This window comes from Melozone crissalis, unplaced genomic scaffold (genome assembly GCF_028551555.1).
Source record: "Melozone crissalis strain CALT ecotype California unplaced genomic scaffold, PUWL_Pcris_2 ptg000012l_1, whole genome shotgun sequence".
NCBI classification, from domain to species: domain Eukaryota; kingdom Metazoa; phylum Chordata; class Aves; order Passeriformes; family Passerellidae; genus Melozone; species Melozone crissalis.
Genome location: NW_026535790.1, coordinates 9,661,412 through 9,682,657, shown reverse-complemented (window position 1 = coordinate 9,682,657; position 21,246 = coordinate 9,661,412). Strand labels below are relative to the sequence as shown.

The following is a 21,246-nucleotide window of genomic DNA, read 5'->3' as shown; positions in this document are numbered from 1 at the left end:
CACATTTTAGATCCACATTTTAACCAAATTAGAAAAGAGCATTTTTCAACTAAAGAAAACAAATTCAAAAAATGTGACGTTTTCTGGCAAGGTTCATTTTAATTAACTTAAGTCAGTGGCAGCTTTCAGTTTTTTATGGAACATCATGGAGTGTTCTCTGAATTTGACAATGCAATCATCGTCAAATGAGAGAAAAACTTCAATTGCAGGATGTCTATGTGAATGCCAACTGAAGTACTAAAGAGACACATGGTTGGTATCACAATGTTACTATAATTAAGGTACAGAACCCGAGAGTAATTCCTCTGGAATGGAAAGGTCTGGAGGTCTCTGGTCCAATCACTCCCTCAGAAGGGCAATTGCTCTAAGATGAGTTTGAGTATCATCAGGGATAGAGGCTCTATAGCCTCCCTGGGCAATCTGATAAGTAAGGATTAAATCCTCTGCATCAAGATACTATGAATGAATTAAGCAAATAAAACACTGCTGACTATACAGTTAAAAACTAAAATTCTGTTAGAAATTGTTTATGCTACATCAACTTAGAAAGAATCTAACAACCCCTGGTATTTTCACATTGATCACCTGCCCTCATGTTCAGAGTAGGACCATACTACTCACTATAATAATACTCAGTATAAAACTGCTTCACAGTTCCCAGCATGAAGGAGATGTGGTTTATCTGTTTTATCTTAACTTAAGACAATTAAAGAGCAACCCAAATTGTGAGTGGTAGATCTGAACTCCACTAGGACTGTGAGTTCTCAGATACTTCAGTCCCTTGCTCACCCTGTGGGAGCAGTTTAATCTCTAATCCTCCCTATACTTCTTATGAAATAAAGATGTGTTATGATCCCTTTAAGCAGGAACAAAGCACAAAGAAATCTACAGTCCTACACAAGTTCCTGGAAAAAGGATACTAGAGAAAAACTTCAATTGCAGGATGAGGGCCAGGGTCACGATCCCAAACCCACCCTAGTGCTGCAGTCACTGAATTCACTATCTCTCTTAAACCAAAATTTTGGGTTACCCTGAAAGAAGAGCAGAACCACGCATGAGATAAAACCTCCTGGTGTTTAGTGGAAGCTGGCTGCCCCCTAACTTCATGTTCCTTTTGGACATCCTGGTCCAAAAGCCATTTGTAAACTTGAGATTCAATTTCAGCTCTCCAACTGCTTGAAATCTCAGTCATCTTCTAACAAGTAGAGAGCACAGAAAGGGCAAGGGGATGTCAGAACATTCATTGCACACATAGACTGGTACAGTTTCTTCTTTGAGTTAGCAGCCAGCCCATGTGGAAAATCTTTGATGCAGCATCATCAGAGGTGCCTGGAACTCTTCACACAAACAGTGTGGGCAGAGGGGGCCAAGGCTGGATTAATTTCCTGGAATGAGTTACTGAAATAGACACATCTTGATTAAATCCCTGAACAGACACATACCTAACATTTTCATGCTGCATTTTTCACATATTATAGAACATTTTAATAAGAGGATACTGGGGAGCATGACCTGAAGTGTTCACATTTTATGAAACCAAATTTCCCCATTAGTTTTGATCATAAGCACAGAAAGATACCATTATATTGGTCTGGCCTTCCTGGTAAACTTTCTGCACAAATATCTATAGAGCTCATCAGCAGCTGAGATATGGCTACTCCAGAACTTTTGATTCGTTTGTCAGCATGTCTTACACTCATGAAAACAAGAAAATCAGTCTTATTTATCCAGCTTCAGAAGAGAAAAACAGATCACCATTCCATTTACAAAAGAAAAAGAAGATACCCTTGGACAACGCCTTTCCCTGAAGTTACAAATTATTGACCTTAAATTCAAAGGGGAACTTCTGTCCAAGTAGAATATACAAATATTTGACTCAACAGGAGTCTCATCAGTTCCATCACAATGATGTATTGATCAGCTGTATTTCCTAGACACTGACTTCCTGCTTTAACTCCCAGGCTTCCAGAACAAAAGGATTTTATATTTGCAATGATGTCCATAATGGACTGTAAAATTTAGCCAACATAAAAATAAACACAGTAAAACCTGATTTTGTTAGGCAGATGAAGTAACCTGTTCTTCTAAATCATCATGAAGGGAGAATCCTCAGGAATTATCTCAGATTTATCAGTCTAGTCTGTTTATATTCCTGTTCTTTCAAGTGATTTGCTAAGCTAGATTTTTTTCTTATAAATACCTGTTCCCTCTTCTCTCCCTCTCTGACCAACAGCCTCCTGTTACCCTGTTCTCACCCTGGTCCTCGGTTTTCCCTCACCCGCAGTTCTGCAGAGCTGTCAGGGCTGGACTTGCCTGTCTCTGGTGCCACCTTCGGGCAAGTGCTGGTTTGCCACAGAAATACTCCAAAACTCTTCGCTGTAAATGCTTTGTAATCCCGGGGTGGGCTCCTCAAAACGTTTACTTGAATGATCAGTAATTCCCATACAATTATCAGATTTTCTTGATTATTTCCTAGGTACCCAACCCAAAGGCACAGCTAGATTCCCAATGGGAAAATTGAATTATTTAATTTATATTTCCACCCGTTCTGGATAAAATGCCTTTAAAAGTAACTTGTTCAGTTGATCTTATATCAAAAAGTTAGTTTTCACAATTTTCAATTTACCACACTGCATGAATTTGGAATTAACATAGTCAATGTTTCTCTTAAAAATTCCTCTCTGGAAGAAATCAAGGGGAACTGAGGTAGATGAGGTTTTGTATTTATTTTCATGTACCTAATTTTTGAAAGACAGCAGCTTTATGTTATAGTGATTAGAGAACAGGCTTTGTTTTAAATTTTCTTGTCACTCAAATGTTATTTAAACCTAAGCAATACTCCAGCCATGCTTATGTATGTGTGAGTGTGAAATGTTCTGCCAATGGCTTTTTACACCCCTGGCCAATTTAAACTATTCTCAAGGCCGTTAAGTCCCAATAAATTCTGTGAGTTAACTGACTGGGAATTCCAATTCATATCCAGTAAGAGAAAAGCTGCAGTTTGAGCTTAGCTGCTGTTTGAGACCTTACAGAAGTTTGTCTTTTCAATGCAGCAAAGAAGAAGCAAATATCATTGATTTCACTGCTTTGCTTCCCTCCTGGCCATAACTGATCCACTCTCCTGTGTCCTGCTGAGCAGCTGACAACATTCATTTTGTAAATGGACACAGTTACTAGGATGATTTTAAATGTGCACCATGCAATTAATTATTGCTGAGCAAATGCTGTCAAGATGAGACTTTTATAGCTAACCAAAGATTATATAACAACTTATTAAAAGTAGTTTGGGCTGAAGAAGTTTTGTCTTTGAGCTTGTACTTGTATATCAGATATATCCATTACAAATGTATCAGTATTAGTATGTTTTGAAGACTACTAGGGCAACTGCAGGGTAGTGTTTCATGGATAATTCATATCAGGATTGGGCCTTGAAAAGTCAAAGTCTACTTTGAAGATGTCCATTTCTAGCTATCATTAAACAATTAAAAATACATGTATTTCTTCATTTATACATTAAAAAATTCATTTCACTAAAATATGTGCAAGCTGAGAGGATTTACTTAGTATGGCACTAAACCTTCCATATTGTCTAAAGCACCATGCACATTCCTTTGGGATATAAATATCAATCTGATTAGCTAGCAGGTCTTGTCAGCCACAGTAACTTATCCCCTGGGGTATCTGAGCCATCACGTGCCTCTAGGACTTCTCTAAAAGGTCAAGAGGACTTAACTAAGGTCTATATAAGTCCTTCTCTATGTCATTTGAAAAAGAATTAAGTCAAGAGGACTCTGCTGATTTTTTACCTGACAGTATTTTCTGTTCTTGGTTGGGGAAAACTAAGTGGCCAGGTGAGTTCAATCTTTCCTCTGGAACTTAAGAAGACATCACAATAATTCACACAAAAAATGCATGGAAATAACCAAAGATGCCCAAACGCCAGGAAGTTCTATAAATACATTTGGCTTTGTCCTCAGCTTGTACACCTGAAGATTTAACTGGAAACACCAGTGACTCAGATGCACAGTGTGTGTCTGAACTGAGGATGGAGCAGCTGGCTCCTGCAGGGCAGCTCATCTGCTCTGCCCTGGGACCTGGGCTCACCTCAGGGCACCTGCACAGCTCAGAGAGCCAGAGCAGTGGCCACTCTACCCAATTCTACCCAACAGTATTTTTCATTTTGCAGTATTCTTGGCATGGCTCTTTCCAGTATCCTGACAGAAGCTGAAATTGCTGCTGGTCTACAGAGCTGTCAAGGTAATATTTATGTTATAAATTTGGCTGTGCAGTTTATCTATCAAATTCCTTGCTATCCCAAAGCCCCAGTCCCAATGGAAACAGAAAAATCTCTTACTAAAACAAAAAAAAAGGACTCAAGGTAATGGAACAAATGCAAGTTTTAATCTTGGCTAACCAAGGTACAGGTACCTACAATCATTTGTGCACTGCAGCACTGGAATTTCAAGGATGAAAAAAATCCAAAGGCTGAATCCTGTATCAGAAATCCAGTTTTTTCAGATAATAATAATAATAAAACTACTGCTGATTTCAATACAAGCCCAATATTAATGACCAAGTTCTACAAACATGTCTTTCAATGAAGTATCTATTTACAAGGGTATGTTACAAGGGTCTTCTCTTGCATGCTGAAGACCACAGTCATTATTTCATTACCTTCCTAGTTATGAGACATCGTTGATGGAAAAACCCCATTTATCTGATATAAACTCAGGAAAATCAAAGACTGTTACTTGGTATTTGTAATTACCCTCACTGTACTGCAGAATAGTTTGCTGCTTTTTGATCAGAAAGCTATTTTTTTTTTGTTCCAGATTTTTGACTACTTTTTTTCATCTCTCCTTGTTTCCATCTGCTTATTTCAGCCGCTGATTCATTTGATTACAAAACCTTTTTTGTCAAAGTGGGTCTCAACTCCAAGTCCAAAGACCAAGTTGCCAAAGTTTTTCGAATTCTTGACCAGGACAGGAGTGGCTTTATTGAGGAAGAGGAACTGAAGTAAGTAAATAAAAAAGCTACCAACAGGGTTGTGGTTTATCACTAAAAATGCATAATAAAATCAGAAATGTTCCCTTTCCTCCTCCCCCTTTGGATGGGAGACAATTATGTGTTTGTGCCCCTGTGTGTGAGTGCTGGTGCTGGAGGAGCTGCAAGTCAAATAACAAAGGCAAGGCTGGATCACAATGGGGAAACTCTCTGACAGCACTGAAAATACTTGTTTCATGTAGCAATAACTGACAGGCTGTGAAGATAAAAATAGCAGTTCTGCTATAGCTGCTTTTTATTATTGTAAGATTTTTTTACCAGACTGAATTCAAAGGGCCATATTTCTCTCATCTTTCTTCTGTCACATGAATTCTACCTTCCAGATCACATTCATCAGACTTTGAAGTTAAAAGTAAGCTCAGAGAAACTCCTGCTAAGACTCTGCATCTTAGGAGAAAGAAGGAAGATAACAAGGGAGGGAAGATGAATCCTGCCACTTCAGAGGATTATTTAATTTTGTCTTTTTAATTCAATGAAACCAAGATGTCATCAAGGATTTTTTAGGCTGTGAAGCAGCATCCTCTTACTTCCTTACCCTTACTCTCAACAAAGTTAGAGGAAGTTTTACCATTGAAATAGTTCTCAAGAACTGAATCATGCTTGAAATTTTGCAGCTATTACCAACCCAAACCCTGAACACTTTCAGTACAATGTCTCTCTCATTTGCTCTCTCACCTTTACCAGACTTTTCCTGAAGAATTTCTCAGCCAGTGCCAGAGCTTTGACTGATGCTGAGACCAAGGCATTCCTGGCAGCAGGGGACAGTGATGGAGATGGTAAAATTGGAGTGGATGGTAAGACTGCCCTTACCAAAATGATAATACCTGCCTCTGAGACTTCCTAAAGGCAGCTCCAGGCACCTGCCCTGCTCCATGTGCTGGGTGTTGTGGATCTGATGCTGAGGTGCTCAGATCTGCTGTGCTATAGAGAGGATCTGACATAGAAACAGCTCTCTACTCTGCCCCTGGTTAAAGTGCTCAGTCCCTGTTCTCATCTATGGAGATTTTTTCAGGAATGGAACCTAAATTCATTCTATAATTTCACTGCTTTTTGCTAGTGAACTGTGATACAATGGGACACTTAAATGCAACACTTCCTTTGCCTTAAATATCTATTGTCAGGAATGCACAATGTGCTGCCTTTAAGGAATATTTATCAGGGGAAGCAGTGTTAGTTTCCCATTTGAACTCTAAAAATTAGGAGATAAAATTTTGGGCTGTGTGATTACAAACAGAGGTCCCACTGTATTACTCTTTTTTTCTTCTTTTACAGAGTTTCAAGCACTGGTCAAATCCTAGTCAGCAGTCAAGTAAAGACCAAGACCTATGTGCCATAAACAATCTTCCCTATTGCAAACTTACCATTTATTTACACATTTTGTACCCTGAAAGGTCATGAACAATTGTTGGCAAGTGGTTTCATATTGCTGGAAAACATCTGAAGTGGTACAAGCACTACTTAAGCCACACTGCCAGGTGTTTTAAGCAGGTCTATGCCACTGGGGGATTGAACTGGAATCCACTCTTCACATCTGAATTTAGGGCATTAAAGCTATAAGCATAAATATTAAGAGGAGAAATAGAAAACATCTCTGTGGGCCATTGAATTTTCAATATTTGCATAAATAGCTAGCATATGTTGTAATAAAAAACAGAAATAATAAAATGTCCAGGTGTAAAACCTGTTTCTGGTAACCAGTAGCAGTGGTATTCAATCAAGAGGTATTTTAATATTCCATATGTTTTTCTGTCATTCTTTATGTGAGTGATTGTGTTTCAGAGACTAAGTATATTGCAGAAGCTTGCACTAATTAAGTCATCAATTTAAGATCAACTGGATCCAGGATTAATTTAGATTTCTGAAATAGCAGTACAGTACATTCAGAATTCCCCAAGGAATCCCTCACCTTCATGCCCACCCGATGGCACTATTGTTCCACTGCTGAGAAGCTAAAACAGCGTTCTGTGTTTAAATGAATTCTACAACATTCCCGTGCCCCACCTGCCACTTCTGCAAAAAGCACTTCAAAAACACCAGTCCCAGTGCTCCATAAGAGCAAATGGGGGAATGTTGCCTAAATAATCAACATTCTGCTGCTTTTCTTCTCAGCACTGAGAATAACACAATGCCCACATCTCACAGGAGTGTAAAATGCACCAATGTTTGTAAGGAAAGTATCATAAAAGGAAAAGTGCTGTAAAAAATTGCTATAAAAATTGCTAAGAAAATAATAATTTTTTTCTTTACAGACAGATTGAAACAGCAAGACAGACATAAGGAATGGGGAGAATGCAAAATTCTGAGTAGTTTCTCACTAATTGAAGTTCATTTTGTGCACTAGGTTAGGGTTCTGGTTGAAAAGTGTGGGTGTGATGATGCCACCACAATTTTGTCATAGTATAAACACACAGAGCAATCAAACTGGGCTACAAAAATGAACTCATTGCTAATAGTGCCTAATGAAACACCACAGTGTATCAGGGTTTTGTCTTACACATGTGACCAAAATAAACACACAACCAAACAGCCTTTTTAAAAATCTAGATGGCTTTAACCATCCTAAACATTAGACTTCCAACACTACAGTTGCTCCTACATACTCTTGGAAAAAAATTTGGAGCTCTTGAAAAGTCATTCCTGGACAATAACCTTGCAAAAAATGGCATGAGTGTCTCATACTGCATTTCTTGGAGGTATTCAAGATGATGTTTCAATATTTGCAGATCAAAAATCTTAATTTCAAAATTGCCTGCTGATGTTGTTGTGATTCTGATGCACAACATATTTATGATGAGACATTATGGAAAAGGAAGGAAATATCAACACAATGTTGGGGAAATCATCATATTACACAAAGTTAAAGCAGTCTACAAGACTTTAATGAATACTCAATAATGTGTTCATGCTCTATACATTAGCCAAAAATATATTTCCATTAAGTCTAATGAATGAATCAGGTCCTAATATTGTAGAATTTTCTGTAAGAGTGAAAAAAGAATCATCCTTCAAGCAAATTGACATTCATTATTTCAATGTCATCCCAGAAGAGCAATTAAAAAAGGGAATTTTGCCGAATTAATAACTGCAGCCTGACTGCAGGGCTAAAAGCTCTTATTATTGTCAGAAAATGCTTTGTTTCTCAGCAGATATAATGTTTTATGTTCCCATTGTGCAATATGGGTCACCCAGACATTTTCAAGCATTGTACCAACATTAATGGCTAAATAAGAGAGAAGAGCACAGACAGCTCAGATAACTTCTGAGATAGCAGGCAGCTCCTTTATTTAACCACACTTACTTCCACCCTGATTACCTTGCTAGGCCTACAAATCTAAGACAATTTCACCACTTACCATTCCATTAAGAACAGTAAAAAATTCATGACAAGGTAAGTCTGGTATCAGCTTCAGTGATCACTCCAGAAAGTTAAGAAGAGCTTGTGCCTAGAGAGGTTTTTAGACCTTTCCTTCTTCCAGCATTACCACTAACAGATCAGAGGAGAAAAATGCTGCTTTCTTTGCACAAGAATATACTCACTCAATTTCTTTTCCTCTCTTCCTCGCATCGGCTGTCAGGTACTGTGAAATTTCTGTTACTACTTACCATGGGATTTAAGAAAGCTCTTCAAATTGTGCCTCAGCTGGAAATAATGCTGCCTGATCACAGGCATAGAGTCCCAAACAGCTCCCTTAGAGTGAACAACTCTGCTGGAGTCAGACATTTGGAGGTCTGAGACCTTAAATATGGGATTGCCTCTTGTCAATGGAATTTTGTCACATGCTTGGTGCATGTGTTTTAACAGTTTGCCTGAACCTCCTTTCTTTAGCCCATTTCTGCTGAACAAATTACTTTTGATGATTATTTACAATAAAGTTAACTCTAATTACAGGGTAATTTTACTTCAAACCTCACTAAGGGTTACACATCCTCCTACTGCTTAAATTAATGGCTGAAATCCACCTGAAATCAATGAGAACAGGCAGTGAATGCAGAAGAGGTTGGAATTGGGTTTATTTTACCATGTTTCCTTACACTGTGGGGCACAGTGAAATGCAGCCATGTGCAAAGAGCCTTTGGTAACAGTAGAGTAGAACTGTACTTATCTTTTTATCTTTTACATGGCACAATAGCAGCATCCAGGTTATTTCACAGCCTCCAACATTAAGGCACAGTTATTACTAAAATGGAAAGAAAACCTGAACAATGTAGATTTTTAAAGGTGGCTCCATCTGACACTGTCTATAATGCTGACAGCAGACAGAAACATGTTAGACAATTACCTTTAGGGTCAGAGACAGAAAATTGCATTACTGAGTCTCAGAAGAACTTCCAAATGCTTTTAAAGACAAACACAAATCAAATGCTGTCAGAGATCTTCCAGGACAGCTTTTTAAGTGAAAAAATATGTTTATCAGACCAGACTCTTTGAACTAGTGACACTGTTACTCAGCTATGTTAGTCTACTCTGATGTCATTTTAAAACAGAAATGAAATTCACTCCCAGAGACTGACAAGAACATCATTTGAACTGAGGAAAGTTCACATGGGATTCCCCTAATGTGAGAGAAGTACCTGTTTTCCTTTAGCTCCAGACTCACTGTGCTGCAGAATCTATCTTGTATCTTGGGTTCTCTAGTCCAGATCTCTGCTCAGTGCTCTGGGTAATTCCTCTACCTGCTGCAGGGAAAGAAAGCTTTGTCACTGAGGCCTGGCCTTCCTCCTTCATTGTAGCAAAAAAGTCAAATACTACAGCACGTGCTCAGACCTCTCTGTTAGAAATGGCCAAGCAACAATTCCAATTAAACGCTGTAATGATTTCTTTATTTCTCTAGGATTAAAGCATTTGCCCTAAGAGACAGCTTGAAGTGGCAGGATTTAATTCATTTTGTTGTCAAGGTCCTTTTCAATGATTATGGCTTTGAACACACTAAGATTCTCTGCTGTCACCACTGAGACATCAACACTACTATCAACCACAGGGGTTACTGAGTATCTATTTTAGTTACTTCCAAACTCATTACAAAGGCAGAATCTGTTATCCAGGATCATGATACCATTGGCCCTGACACAAGCAGGGCTGAAAGATGGAGTTGTGTGGGTTTGAGAATAGCTGCTGCAGCATCTCTTTACACTCTTGTAGCTGGTCTCAGGTTAACACCTCTCCTCTGATCTCACCTGAGACAACTGCTGATGTTTCTTCTGCATCTGCCACAGCTTTGCTTGATTGCCACTGCTCATTAACTCTGTACTTTATGCAAACCAGAACACAGAGAGTACAAGACCAGTCCACAACCTGTCAATGCTTTACCAAAACACAGCTTTCCTCCATACTTAGAGAAGTAAATAGCAATTGATTTGAAGACAATTGTCTCATATGTTTAGATTCCTAAAGAACCTAGAACCTTAGCAAGAACTTATCAATATGAATATTCTGTATTTTTCAGAGTAACACCTTCAGGTTTAATTTTGGTAGTCTGAAAAAAAAAGAGGCTTTAATATTATTTAATAAAGACACCTCAGGTGAAAAAAACAACACTAAGTATGCAAGGGCATTAATATTCAGATGATCAACACAACAGAACTTTTAGATGTCTCCCGTAGAGCAAAAAAAAAAAAAAAAAAACCAAAACAACCAAACAAAAACTAATTTTTTTTTCTTGAATTTCATAGGAATGAGTGCTAAACATTCCTGGAAACTGTGCAATACTAATATTCTGCATCAGATTTTGAGCTGTTGTTAACTGCTCATTACTTAGCAGCTGTTGTTCTGGTTGATTTATTGAGGATTTTCATTATAGTGTTACATTGTTTGCATAGCATCTTTAAAAAAAAAAACACTTCCATAGATCTCTAGTTTTTGAATGCATAAAGTAATTACAACCACCTAAGTTAACATGTAACTAAGAAAGAAGTAAAACAGGCAGATAATTTAGATGTAAAATAAATTATCTCATTAAAATATCCCTTCATATACTAACCCCTGATTATTGCATTCTAATTGTAGTGGAGGGAAACCTGTACTTCAGATGAGGTGTCATTAATAAATAAATAAAACCCAGTAACCCTAGATTCCCACCTGTATCGATGTACAGTGACATCAACTTGATTCTGAAATTCAGCTCTTTTAGGCTTTTGTAGACCATCTTTCAGCCAGGATTAGCATCACTTTTGTTGCCAGCATTGAATTTCAAACATTAAAAGATCTCTTCAAAAGCAATCATGGCAATTATCTCAATTTTATTTGAGATCATATTTTAATATAATACTAATTCTGGCTATTCTACAACTGTTGAATACACATAAAACCAGCTCAGCACTCTGCTATGCCAGAGTGTATGAGGTAACCAGATGTCATTCTTTGAATATCTGCTTATATTTTTAAACAATGCCCAAATTAGTTGCAGATCTATTTTGAGCTTGAGCATTATGTGCTCACCTTGATTTTGTCATTTTCCTCCGTTTCAGTTCCCTTGTTCTCATTAACTGTCAATAATTAGTGTTGCATGGCAAGTCAAACACTTAGACAAAGAGAGCAATTCCAGGAGTACTGTGTAGGAGCCAGCAGAAACAAAGGAAGTTTCCTGTAAGGGAACATCCATGGCACTGTCACAGAGGGCTGAAAAACCTTTTTCTCTAGAAATATCTTGGCAGTAGAAAAAGAACACCTCTCCTCAAACTCATATTAACTTGAGATGATCATAAAGGAGAAAATACAACAGAGTGTAAAAAGGTACCTAAGAGAATGAAAGTTATTTCAGGATAGTTCTGGAGAAAGCACAGAATGAACTTCATCCCTACAGCCACTGCCATGGAAATCTCAGGCAGAAAGCAAAATGAATATATAGCACTGAATGAAAAACATAAATGGAAAGGACACTATAAGATCTGTGATCAGAGCTTCAGCTTGTACAAGTCAGCACTGTTTAATTTGTTTTAATCACAAAATGCTAATTTACAGCAGTCCAGGGTTCTTAGGTTTACCATTAAAGTGTTCTTCCACGTCACTATAACAAATTTTCCTACTGGAAGCAATAGAACAAGTGCCTGGTGGTTCCTGGCCAGCTGCATTTGGGACCCAAAGGTAAGTCTGAATATTTGTGATTTATGCCATGTTCCTTCACATAAAAAATAAGTAGCAAGAAAGTGAAAAGTATCATTTAAATTATGTCTGCATTTTTTGTTTCTTATACCTTGCATTTCTCTATCTCAATTCAAACAGAGCTATGGAACATTTGCTATGATTTACACTTTTCTCACTGTCATGAAATCAAGCAGGAGTAAATTCACTGTAGTCCATTAACTTACTTCAAGGCTCAGTTATATTTATTACTCTGCTCCACAGTATAATTAGTAACTGTTGCTACTATAAAAATATTACATCTTTGGCATACCATGCTATTTCCATTGGTTTAAAAATGAAAACATTTTCATGGAGTAAGAGAACATCAGTTTAGATGCCACAATTGACTACTACACAATAAATACTAACCGAAATACATGTGAGTTTTACTGGTCTCCATCCTAGAATTTTGCCCATTTAAACCCCCTTAAAGATGGAAACAGATTTTTGTCTGAGAAGGAAAACTTCCCTTCTACTGTTATGAATTTTCTTAAGGTTTTTTGTTCCAAAAGTGATACTCCTGAAATATATAATAAACTCTCATTTATTTATACCTACAATTAAATTTTGTTATTAATGAAATAGATTGTGTGAGTGTATTATAAAATGTATATACAACTATTTCCACACTAACAAAGTCTGATTCCTACAACCTGTAGAACTAGCTACAACTAGTAAGCCTATTATTGATTTCATGTAATTCAAAATATTCAAAATGGATTATTAAGTAGGCCAACTGATTATATATAATCTTCCAAGGAATACTGATGACAAGATCAGTTTATTCAGCTTTACCTAGCTCATTGTTTTCTCTCACTGAAGACACTGGTTTCTGTTTCTGTAATTCAGAAAATGGTCAGGAAATACAAAATGAAGTTTACTGCAGAAAGATCATCCAAATTAGAAATGCTTTCCTCTACCCTGGTGACAAGTTATCTTTGTCAGAATGACACATTGGCACCTCTAATCTGTCATCTCCCACCTCCTTCATACATTCCAAAGGATCAACAGAGCCAGGGAACAAACAAATTCATTTCTTTTCACGAGGATTTGACTGCTGGAGTCATCTTCCAAAGAGTGACTCTCAGGTGCAGAGGTTGCCTGTGAACATACTTGGAGCTGAAAGGCTGTTTTGATGGCACAGTTGTACTTAATTAAGCACTAGTGGATTTTTTTTTTTAAAACTGTTCTTTTTGTCCATATTATCTTAGGATATAAATAGAAAGAAAAGTTTAATTAGTTAAGGAAGAAATTTGAGCCAAGTCTCAATTCAAACATTTGATCCATGGAAGTGTAACCCAAGTAGTGGTTATTGTCACCTTTTGAATCCTTTATAAGACAGAGTGGCCAGCCAGAGCCAACATTACTATTTTGCCTGGTATCTCCTCAGCTATTTTTCCTTTACCTAGCTGAGAAAACTCTAAAGGTGAGCATCTGACCTGAGATTAATTAAATAAAATTACTGTGCAGAGCTGCACCATTAGTAAGTACAACAACCATTGTTCTAAGGTTTTTATTTTAATTGCTGGAATTACATATGGATGGGCTTTACAAAGATAAGTATCAGTTTTCTTTTTATTCTTCAGAGCTGTTGGGGGAGATAATAAACTTTCTTGCCTTTTGTTTTCCAACTGCATGTATTGTTACTTGTGTTGCCAGATTCTGTGCATTCCAGTAAGACTATTTGTTAGATGAATGGTTACATAGAGTTTAAATATGTGCTGTATTTATAGAGGTTGTAGGTAAATGATAAAATATTGATCATCAGCTCACAACATGGTTAATGTAATCCATCTCATCAACAACTATTATTTCTGAACTGCCATTTTTAAGGATGTACTAAAACTTGTAATTCATTAAGGAATACCAGAGATGTCACTCTGATCAATGAGATTCATCTACTCTTGTTGACCTTATAGTAATCTTCAAAACACAGAAAAACCCAATTTGTTGTAAGATGCATTTGTATTTCAAAACTCTGTTTGCAATATTCTGTTTTGCACAGGTTTAAAATGAGCCTTACAGACATTCTAAGCCCTTCTGACATCGCTGCTGCTCTGCGGGACTGCCAAGGTGAGAAAACAATTCAAAATCTCAAAGTCTCTTATTTTGTGTAACCTGGGGCAAGTTTTACTCAGTCCCAAAGGAATACTGAACAAGTGCATACTTTAAAGAGATTTCTGTAATCTCTTTACTCAGCTGTCACAGTATGTTTGTTCATAACTGGCTTTTATTGTCAATTTGGAGCTTATTCTCACATGATTCTGTTGGATGTTTAGGAGGGTATGGGGCAGTGTTGCAAATTTATTCATTCTTTGACAGGCTTCACCTACCGATCATCTTTAGAACAATGAAATTGTAACAAAGTATCATCCTCAGACCGTTTAGGAACACTGAATGCAGTGGTCTGGGGTTAATTTCTTTATTAATTTATTTTCAGCTCCAGATTCCTTTAGTCCCAAAAAATTCTTTCAGATCAGTGGGATGTCTAAAAAGACAAGCAGCCAGCTCAAGGAGATCTTCCGGATCCTCGACAACGACCAAAGTGGCTTTATTGAGGAAGATGAGCTCAAGTAAGGATTTTGTTAACTACTTGGAGGATATAATAAAAATAAACACTTTTTCCATTCCAGAACTTTCAGTAAATGTGAACACAATTAATGCTAAATGTTGATAAACCTTCAGCAGATTGTGAAAGATATATTTAAATAGATCATTCAGAAAATAGCAGATTAGTAATACCTGCCTTTTATGCTCAGTATAGAACAAAAGAGCACCCTGGGGCTGGATTTTCATAGTGGACAGAATCAATTCAACCAGGGTTGCACTTATAAAGCAGAAATACAAACAAGTAAGATTTAGCTTGCCAAACGAAGCATTGTTTTAAGGACTTGGCTATTGTGGTAAATTATTTGGAGATAGTTATTTCTTTGATTGCACAACAACCATAAAAATACTATGGTGTGAATATCTAAATTCAAGTTGTTTCCTCCCAAGGTATTTCCTTCAGAGGTTTGAGTGTGGAGCCAGAGTGTTAACTGCCTCAGAAACCAAGACCTTCCTGGCAGCTGCAGACCATGATGGGGACGGTAAAATTGGGGCTGAAGGTATTGACTGCTTTAAGTACAGAATGAGGAGTGATGTGGGATTCTCTTTTGTCGATGGTACATTAATGTACTCCCAGAGATTTTACTGAAACCCTGGAGTACCAACCTGTTAAAAGGTGGAAATGGTCCCTGATCTTATGGGGTTCATCTCTGCAACTCCTTTTCATGAGCGAGTAAAAAACCTTCAGGAACTTTCCTGATGCCACTGACTCCCATATTTGAAGGTATTCTGAAAGGAACTGCCCCTTATTTCTCCTCCCACTCACTCTAATGTAAGGTAGCACTGGCATCACTTGGAACACACAAATGAAAAATCAAGGACAAAAGAACCAGCTGTACAGGAGAACAAACAGCTCATAATCAGCTCCTTTCCAGCAGCTCCTGCCCCACAGAAATTCCACTGGGCACTGAAATCATTCTCAGTATGCAGCATGGAGCTCTGTATTTGCTCTGCATGTAAGGATAACAGAATGATCAAGTGCCACAGCCCCAGTAAGACATCCCAGAGCAGGATCTGTGCAGGGATGGCTGCTCTTTATCTCCAGGGGCAGGTTAAGATCCAGATAGGAAGGAGCAGCTGTTTAAGGAAGCAGCAAACTGCACTCACCATGTGCAAACACTGGTGTGATTTAACGGCTGCACGGTGCAGAAACCTCCTGATCTCCTAATTCCATATTTCTGTGCCCTGTTTTGGAGACAAAGCACACACACAAAGGCCTGCAGCTAATGGCAGCCTGCCCCATGAGAGCAGTGAGCTGCCCAGAGCAGCATGAAAGGGGCTTAGGGAATAGCATGCAGGGAATGTGCCAGCGTGCAGATTCCCCAGCTCACTGCACTAGCAGGACAGAACTGCTCTCTTTCTTTCTTTGGAAGGAATGAAATCCAGTTCCTTAGGAACTATGCCAGAATAAACACACATGATTTATGAAGCAATCTGTATATTAATACAGATACATAATCACTCAGGGGTGGGACTGATCAGATACTCTAATTCATGGAAGCCAAACATTTAAAGGATCTTTAAAATAACAGTATCTTATTGCACAACTCACCACCCCAGGATCACACTACATGGAACTGCACAGTGTTTTTAGCTTAGGCTGTGCCCTAAATCAACACTTCTCAATATCTGAAGCATTACAAACAGCTAATATAACACATGGACTCGCTTTTCATATTTTTACTTGAGCTCTTAACTACTTCTTACTTAAATTCCATGTAAGCCATTCCATGATTTTTGCCTAAGATCAGTGTATGCAGAGAGAAGAACAAAACTACCCTGAAGATAGAATTATTCCCTGTAAGTCAGCAAAACACACTGCCTGTCCATGTGGTGTTTAGGAGATGTTTAGGCAATGCCTCTCGTCCACACATTTCTTCCCTGGTCATCATCACCAGTTAGATAACTTTTTTATGTTCATTCCTATTCTAAATCTCTTGATAAGCCACTAATCCTTTACTCCTAATCCTTTCATGTTAATATTTCTTTCATATAAATATTCTCTTATCTTTCACAGAATTCCAGGAAATGGTGCAGGCTTAGAGGTTCAACAGGACCAAACCAGAGAGAATTGGGATGAATCTGCAGGAGACACTCCCAGACCTTGAAAATCAGGAGTCCCTTATTTATCTTGACAGTGTCTGTTATTTTTTCACTGCCTTAGCAACATAATGAAACACTGATTACTGATTTTTTCATTGTGTGGACTATTTACCATGTTTTAACCTCTACTTTAGCAGACACTTCCCTTAAAAATATCCAATAAAAATCAATCATATACTGTAGCCTGTGTCTATTTTTTTGACTCCTATATTGAAACGTGAGAATTCTTAAACCAAAAGTGTTAATCCCTCCAAGATCTTAAACTTATCAGATCTTCATATATGGAACATCTTTTAAAATTTTTGGGAGTTCTGTTTACAATAGCCCTTCTGGATTAAGCTTAAGTTCCCAGAACACTCAGATCTTCATTGAAGACTAGGAGCTCTGATACAATAATTTGACATAAAAGTTGTTTGTAAGCTGGTAGAGTCAGTACATTTAACATGGTCATTACAATTTTTCTTTTATTGTATTAAAATAATATAAACTGATAGAAAATAAATAGTGGATTTTGATACTACTTCTTAACATTATGAAACATGCTCTAGAATATAAATCTCTAGAGCATCAGTGACTTAAACAGAGCTCTTCAGATTTACACAAGCCAAGGGTCTGACCCATGAACTGAGCATGGCCATGCTCAGAACACAAGATGGATGTCACAGGACAGTCACAAGAAATAAAGTGTGTCTTTGGCAGTGAAACCACTCTGATGACAGAAGGGTCTTGGAGTAGTTCACATGTAAGTAACAAACAAACTGCTCTCCATTTCACTGACAATTAAGTGTCCTGACCTTGACTAATCATGTTACATCAGGCAGGCAAATGCCTGTAAAATAAAGAATTTTCCAGGTGCTGTTGCACTCTGCTCCTTTCAAAGTCTCAGCCTTTGAGGTCTTTGTGGACCTCAACAAAGAAATTTGGCCAAGCACAAATTCTGTTATTCTCCACTGAGATGCAGTAGGATGCTGGAGCAGGTCACCAAACAGAAAAATACACTTGCCCTTCTCAAGATATTCTGAGATCTCTCAAACATCCAAAGCACTGCAGTTAAAGAATCTTTCCATGCTTTCCATCAGGAAAAAAGTACCTTAAAAACCCAGCAGTACAGCACCCACCCCAGATTCAAGTAAGGGAAAACTTGTTGACTTGTAGGAGGAAACATTTAAAATTAAAACATCACTTCCCCAGGATCCTTGAAACATTAAATCATACTTTTGAATGCTCTTATATAACATGTGATGGTAATAAACTGAATTTATTCACTGACAAAGATACTGGTCTGCTCCCTAGCCTAAAACAAAACACCACTGGTAAAGCTCCTAGAGACATGGTATGTAGAACTCCCACTGCTTCAGGCAGGCCCCTGTCATTGAGAAAGCTCCTGGGCAGGGTTTTATTGACTGACAAGGAAGGAAAAACTAAACATACTGACCATTTTTAACCCACATTTAACACATGGACACGGGAGCCAACTGTAAGTATATATTTAACAAATAGGATGGAAACAATAATCAATCTGCATTCACCACAATTTGACATGAAAGCAGCAGTCAGAAATCAGCCATCACTGGCAGCCATGCTTACAGATTGCAATAGAAGTTGCACCTGGTTTTCAGAATTGCCAGTTGTACATTGCACACTATAATTCACTAGACACAACTGCTCTAAAAATACATTTTTAGAAAGCACTAGAATACTTATGATTCCCTTAAAATGCAGGACTCAAGAGTGCTATTACATGTTCACATTAAGTACACACCTTGTGCCAGCGCAATGTATTTGTGAACAGTTAAAATTAAGATATAAAAAAACCCATTAGCTTTATTCAACCTCTAAGCAGAAAATGCCATGCCTTAATGTGTCAAACTGTGACATCATTCTTAATGTAATTGTCATTTTTTTTGCAGTGCTCAGAATGGAAATAATTAACTTATTAATACAATCCATCCTCAGAGCTAAAATTCTTTTAACTGCCTAGCCCCTTCCTCATCTTCTCTTCCCAGCTTTTCTTCAGGTGCAAGCTAGTAACATTAAACAAACAAAAACATTTCAATATCTCAAGTTTTCCCTGAAAGCAGTTTCTCAACAATTGCTACTCAGTAACTTTGTACTCTTAACCATAACCCAAGCCAGTGTGAAGTTACTGCCTTCCTTTATGAATCTGTGGTCCTGCAAAGCAAATGCATCCATTATTAAGCCATTACTCACCAGGACACCCCCAGTGCTGCTCACACTCCCTGATATCACTCAGAAGAAGCCTGGGGGATGTGAGGGCTGCCTCAGCAGGAGCCCAGCTCCAGCTGCACTCTTGTGTTTTCCCACACAGCTCCACTGGCCTGTTGCAGTGCTAACAAAGCCTGCAGCCCAGGGATACACAGGCATTGTGCTTTTTGCTGGGTCACAGCATTATTTTGTAATTTATTTGCTAAACTAATCCCAAAGTGCTGAGTCCACGCATTTGTTAACACATTTAGACCACATACTGTCAATGGAGCAGCCATTTGAGCTGTCAGCTGTATTTATTTAAAGCTGTCAGCTCTAACACCCAGAGTGATTTATAGCACACCTTTTTGTGAAGTCTGCCACTACACAGCTGATGGAAGTGCTCAAAATAGTATCCAGAAATAGGCTCCACAAACCAAAACATATGTCTACACAGTACTATTTCTTACTTCTAGTACTTTTAAAAGTACTTGTACTTTTAAAAACAAATTGGAAAGCACTCATAAAGCTGTTAATTGTTTGTCCCTTGATGCAGGGGTTGTCCTGCAAATTCCCAATGTACTTATGCAGCAGTTTAATTTTACATAATCATGGGCTGGGAATCACATTTCAAACTCGGGGTGATCTGATGCCACTTTGCAAATGTCAAGGTGTGGTGTTACTGCACATACAATTAAGAAGATGGGATGAAATTGGAACCACAATCGAAGTTTCTTCATGCCCTGTTAATGTGCACATTAGAAATGTAATAATTTAATTGAATTTGTTATCACTTGCTCATTGTAGATTCTCACAAATACTTCCACCAAAAGCAATGTCAAGTTGCAGATGAGGTTGCACTGAGCAGAATTATATGTTAGCAATCACTACACATACATGAATTCCCTTCCTAGGGAAAGCTGGGCATGGAAACACCTTCCTCAGCAATCCCCTTTCACAGTGAGTGCCCAATGCCCAGTGAGTGCCCATGTACCCCCACATTATCTCCCTGCAGCAGTGTTGGCATTGCAGCAGCCAACAGGCACCCCAAGGCACAGCCCAGGGTGTTCATCCTGCTAAGTCCTGAACAAACACAGCTAAACATTCCAACCAGCACAAGCAAAAATCTACAGTCACTGCTAGTTTTTAGTTTCTTTGGTGAGAAATTATTAAACTTGATAATCAATACCACCAATTTTCATAATTTCTTTTTTTTGCAGAGTAGTATAACAAATTAACTTCCCCTCTGGCCTGATCAACACCTCCTCCCTGCCTGCAGAGGAACACAGGCAAGGAGGGGAATTTGGCTCCTTTTGTTTGATATGTTCTACCCTGACTGGATGTTCCCAGAAATTGTCTCAAGTGTGCTGCACCCTTCAAATGGACAGATCTCAATGAAAGAGCCATACTGCACACACTGCTGAATTTTAACTCAGAGCTGTAGGGGAGGAAACGAGATTTACTGAATGTGGATATCTCATCCTGACACATTTGGCCTGATCCTTCCTCAGACCCTGCTCAGGGAAATGCTGGGGAGCTCAGCACAGCAGGGTCTTCCTTCATCCTGCTTTGCTGGCAAGGGGAAGGAGTCACCCTCTGCTGTGACCTCTCTGAAAACACCACAAAATGATAATGCAGATTCTCTCTGCAGCTTTGGAAGCATTTCCTACAGCCCTTCTGAGCTGGACTGTCTGGAAATGTTCTGTGGTGTGGCTCAGCCTGTCCTGTCACTCCTGCCTGTCCAGGAGGAGCTGCTCACTCTTGAGCAGTTTGGGTTAAAATTACCTGTGCAGGCAGGAAATGTGACAGCCAAGGTGGTGGGGATCTCTGCACCCAGGGAAAGGAGCCTGAACTGACACCCAGGAACCCACACATCCAAACTGCAAGCTGAGCCATGGCACAAGGCAGGAGGGATGGGATGGAGCTGACTCCAGAGGGATTTGCTGCCATGGCACAAAGAAGTAGGGATGGGATGAGATGGAGCTGACTGCAGCAGCCCTGGGGGAAACAGTGGTCATCCCTCTCTGGCTTACACCGTTCACTTTTTCAGTGCACACATTAAATATTAAATTGCTGCAGTCTTAGAGCATCTCTATTCCACACAGTGCTCCTACTGCACTGGGTTGGAATCTCAAGGAATACACCAG

General features: G+C 38.5%; 2 protein-coding genes across 2 annotated transcripts; both read left to right on the top strand.

The window, feature by feature from the left end:
• Positions 1-4,160: 4,160 nt before the first annotated feature.
• On the top strand, positions 4,161-6,414 carry LOC128933854 (parvalbumin beta-like). Its single transcript, XM_054270967.1, has 4 exons — positions 4,161-4,257; positions 4,884-5,016; positions 5,749-5,858; positions 6,337-6,414. Exons 1-4 carry the CDS (start codon positions 4,197-4,199, stop codon positions 6,360-6,362), a joined length of 330 nt encoding a protein of 109 aa, XP_054126942.1. The 5' UTR covers positions 4,161-4,196; the 3' UTR covers positions 6,363-6,414.
• Positions 6,415-14,196: 7,782 nt separating this feature from the next.
• On the top strand, positions 14,197-16,834 carry LOC128933860 (parvalbumin, thymic CPV3). Its single transcript, XM_054270978.1, has 4 exons — positions 14,197-14,257; positions 14,625-14,757; positions 15,182-15,291; positions 16,809-16,834. The coding sequence occupies exons 1-4, from the start codon at positions 14,197-14,199 to the stop codon at positions 16,832-16,834; spliced, it is 330 nt and encodes a 109-aa protein (XP_054126953.1).
• The last annotated feature ends 4,412 nt before the right edge of the window (positions 16,835-21,246 follow it).

Bases quoted from the DNA above. Each gene is read 5' to 3' on its own strand.
- LOC128933860 (XM_054270978.1), top strand. From the start codon at position 14,197: ATGAGCCTTACAGACATTCTAAGCCCTTCTGACATCGCTGCTGCTCTG. The intron at 14,258-14,624 runs GTGAGAAAACAA...ATTTATTTTCAG, and splicing joins TGCTCTGCGGGACTGCCAAG to CTCCAGATTCCTTTAGTCCC. The intron at 14,758-15,181 runs GTAAGGATTTTG...TTTCCTCCCAAG, and splicing joins ATTGAGGAAGATGAGCTCAA to GTATTTCCTTCAGAGGTTTG.
- LOC128933854 (XM_054270967.1), top strand. From the start codon at position 4,197: ATGGCTCTTTCCAGTATCCTGACAGAAGCTGAAATTGCTGCTGGTCTA. The intron at 5,017-5,748 runs GTAAGTAAATAA...CACCTTTACCAG, and splicing joins ATTGAGGAAGAGGAACTGAA to ACTTTTCCTGAAGAATTTCT. The intron at 5,859-6,336 runs GTAAGACTGCCC...CTTCTTTTACAG, and splicing joins TGGTAAAATTGGAGTGGATG to AGTTTCAAGCACTGGTCAAA.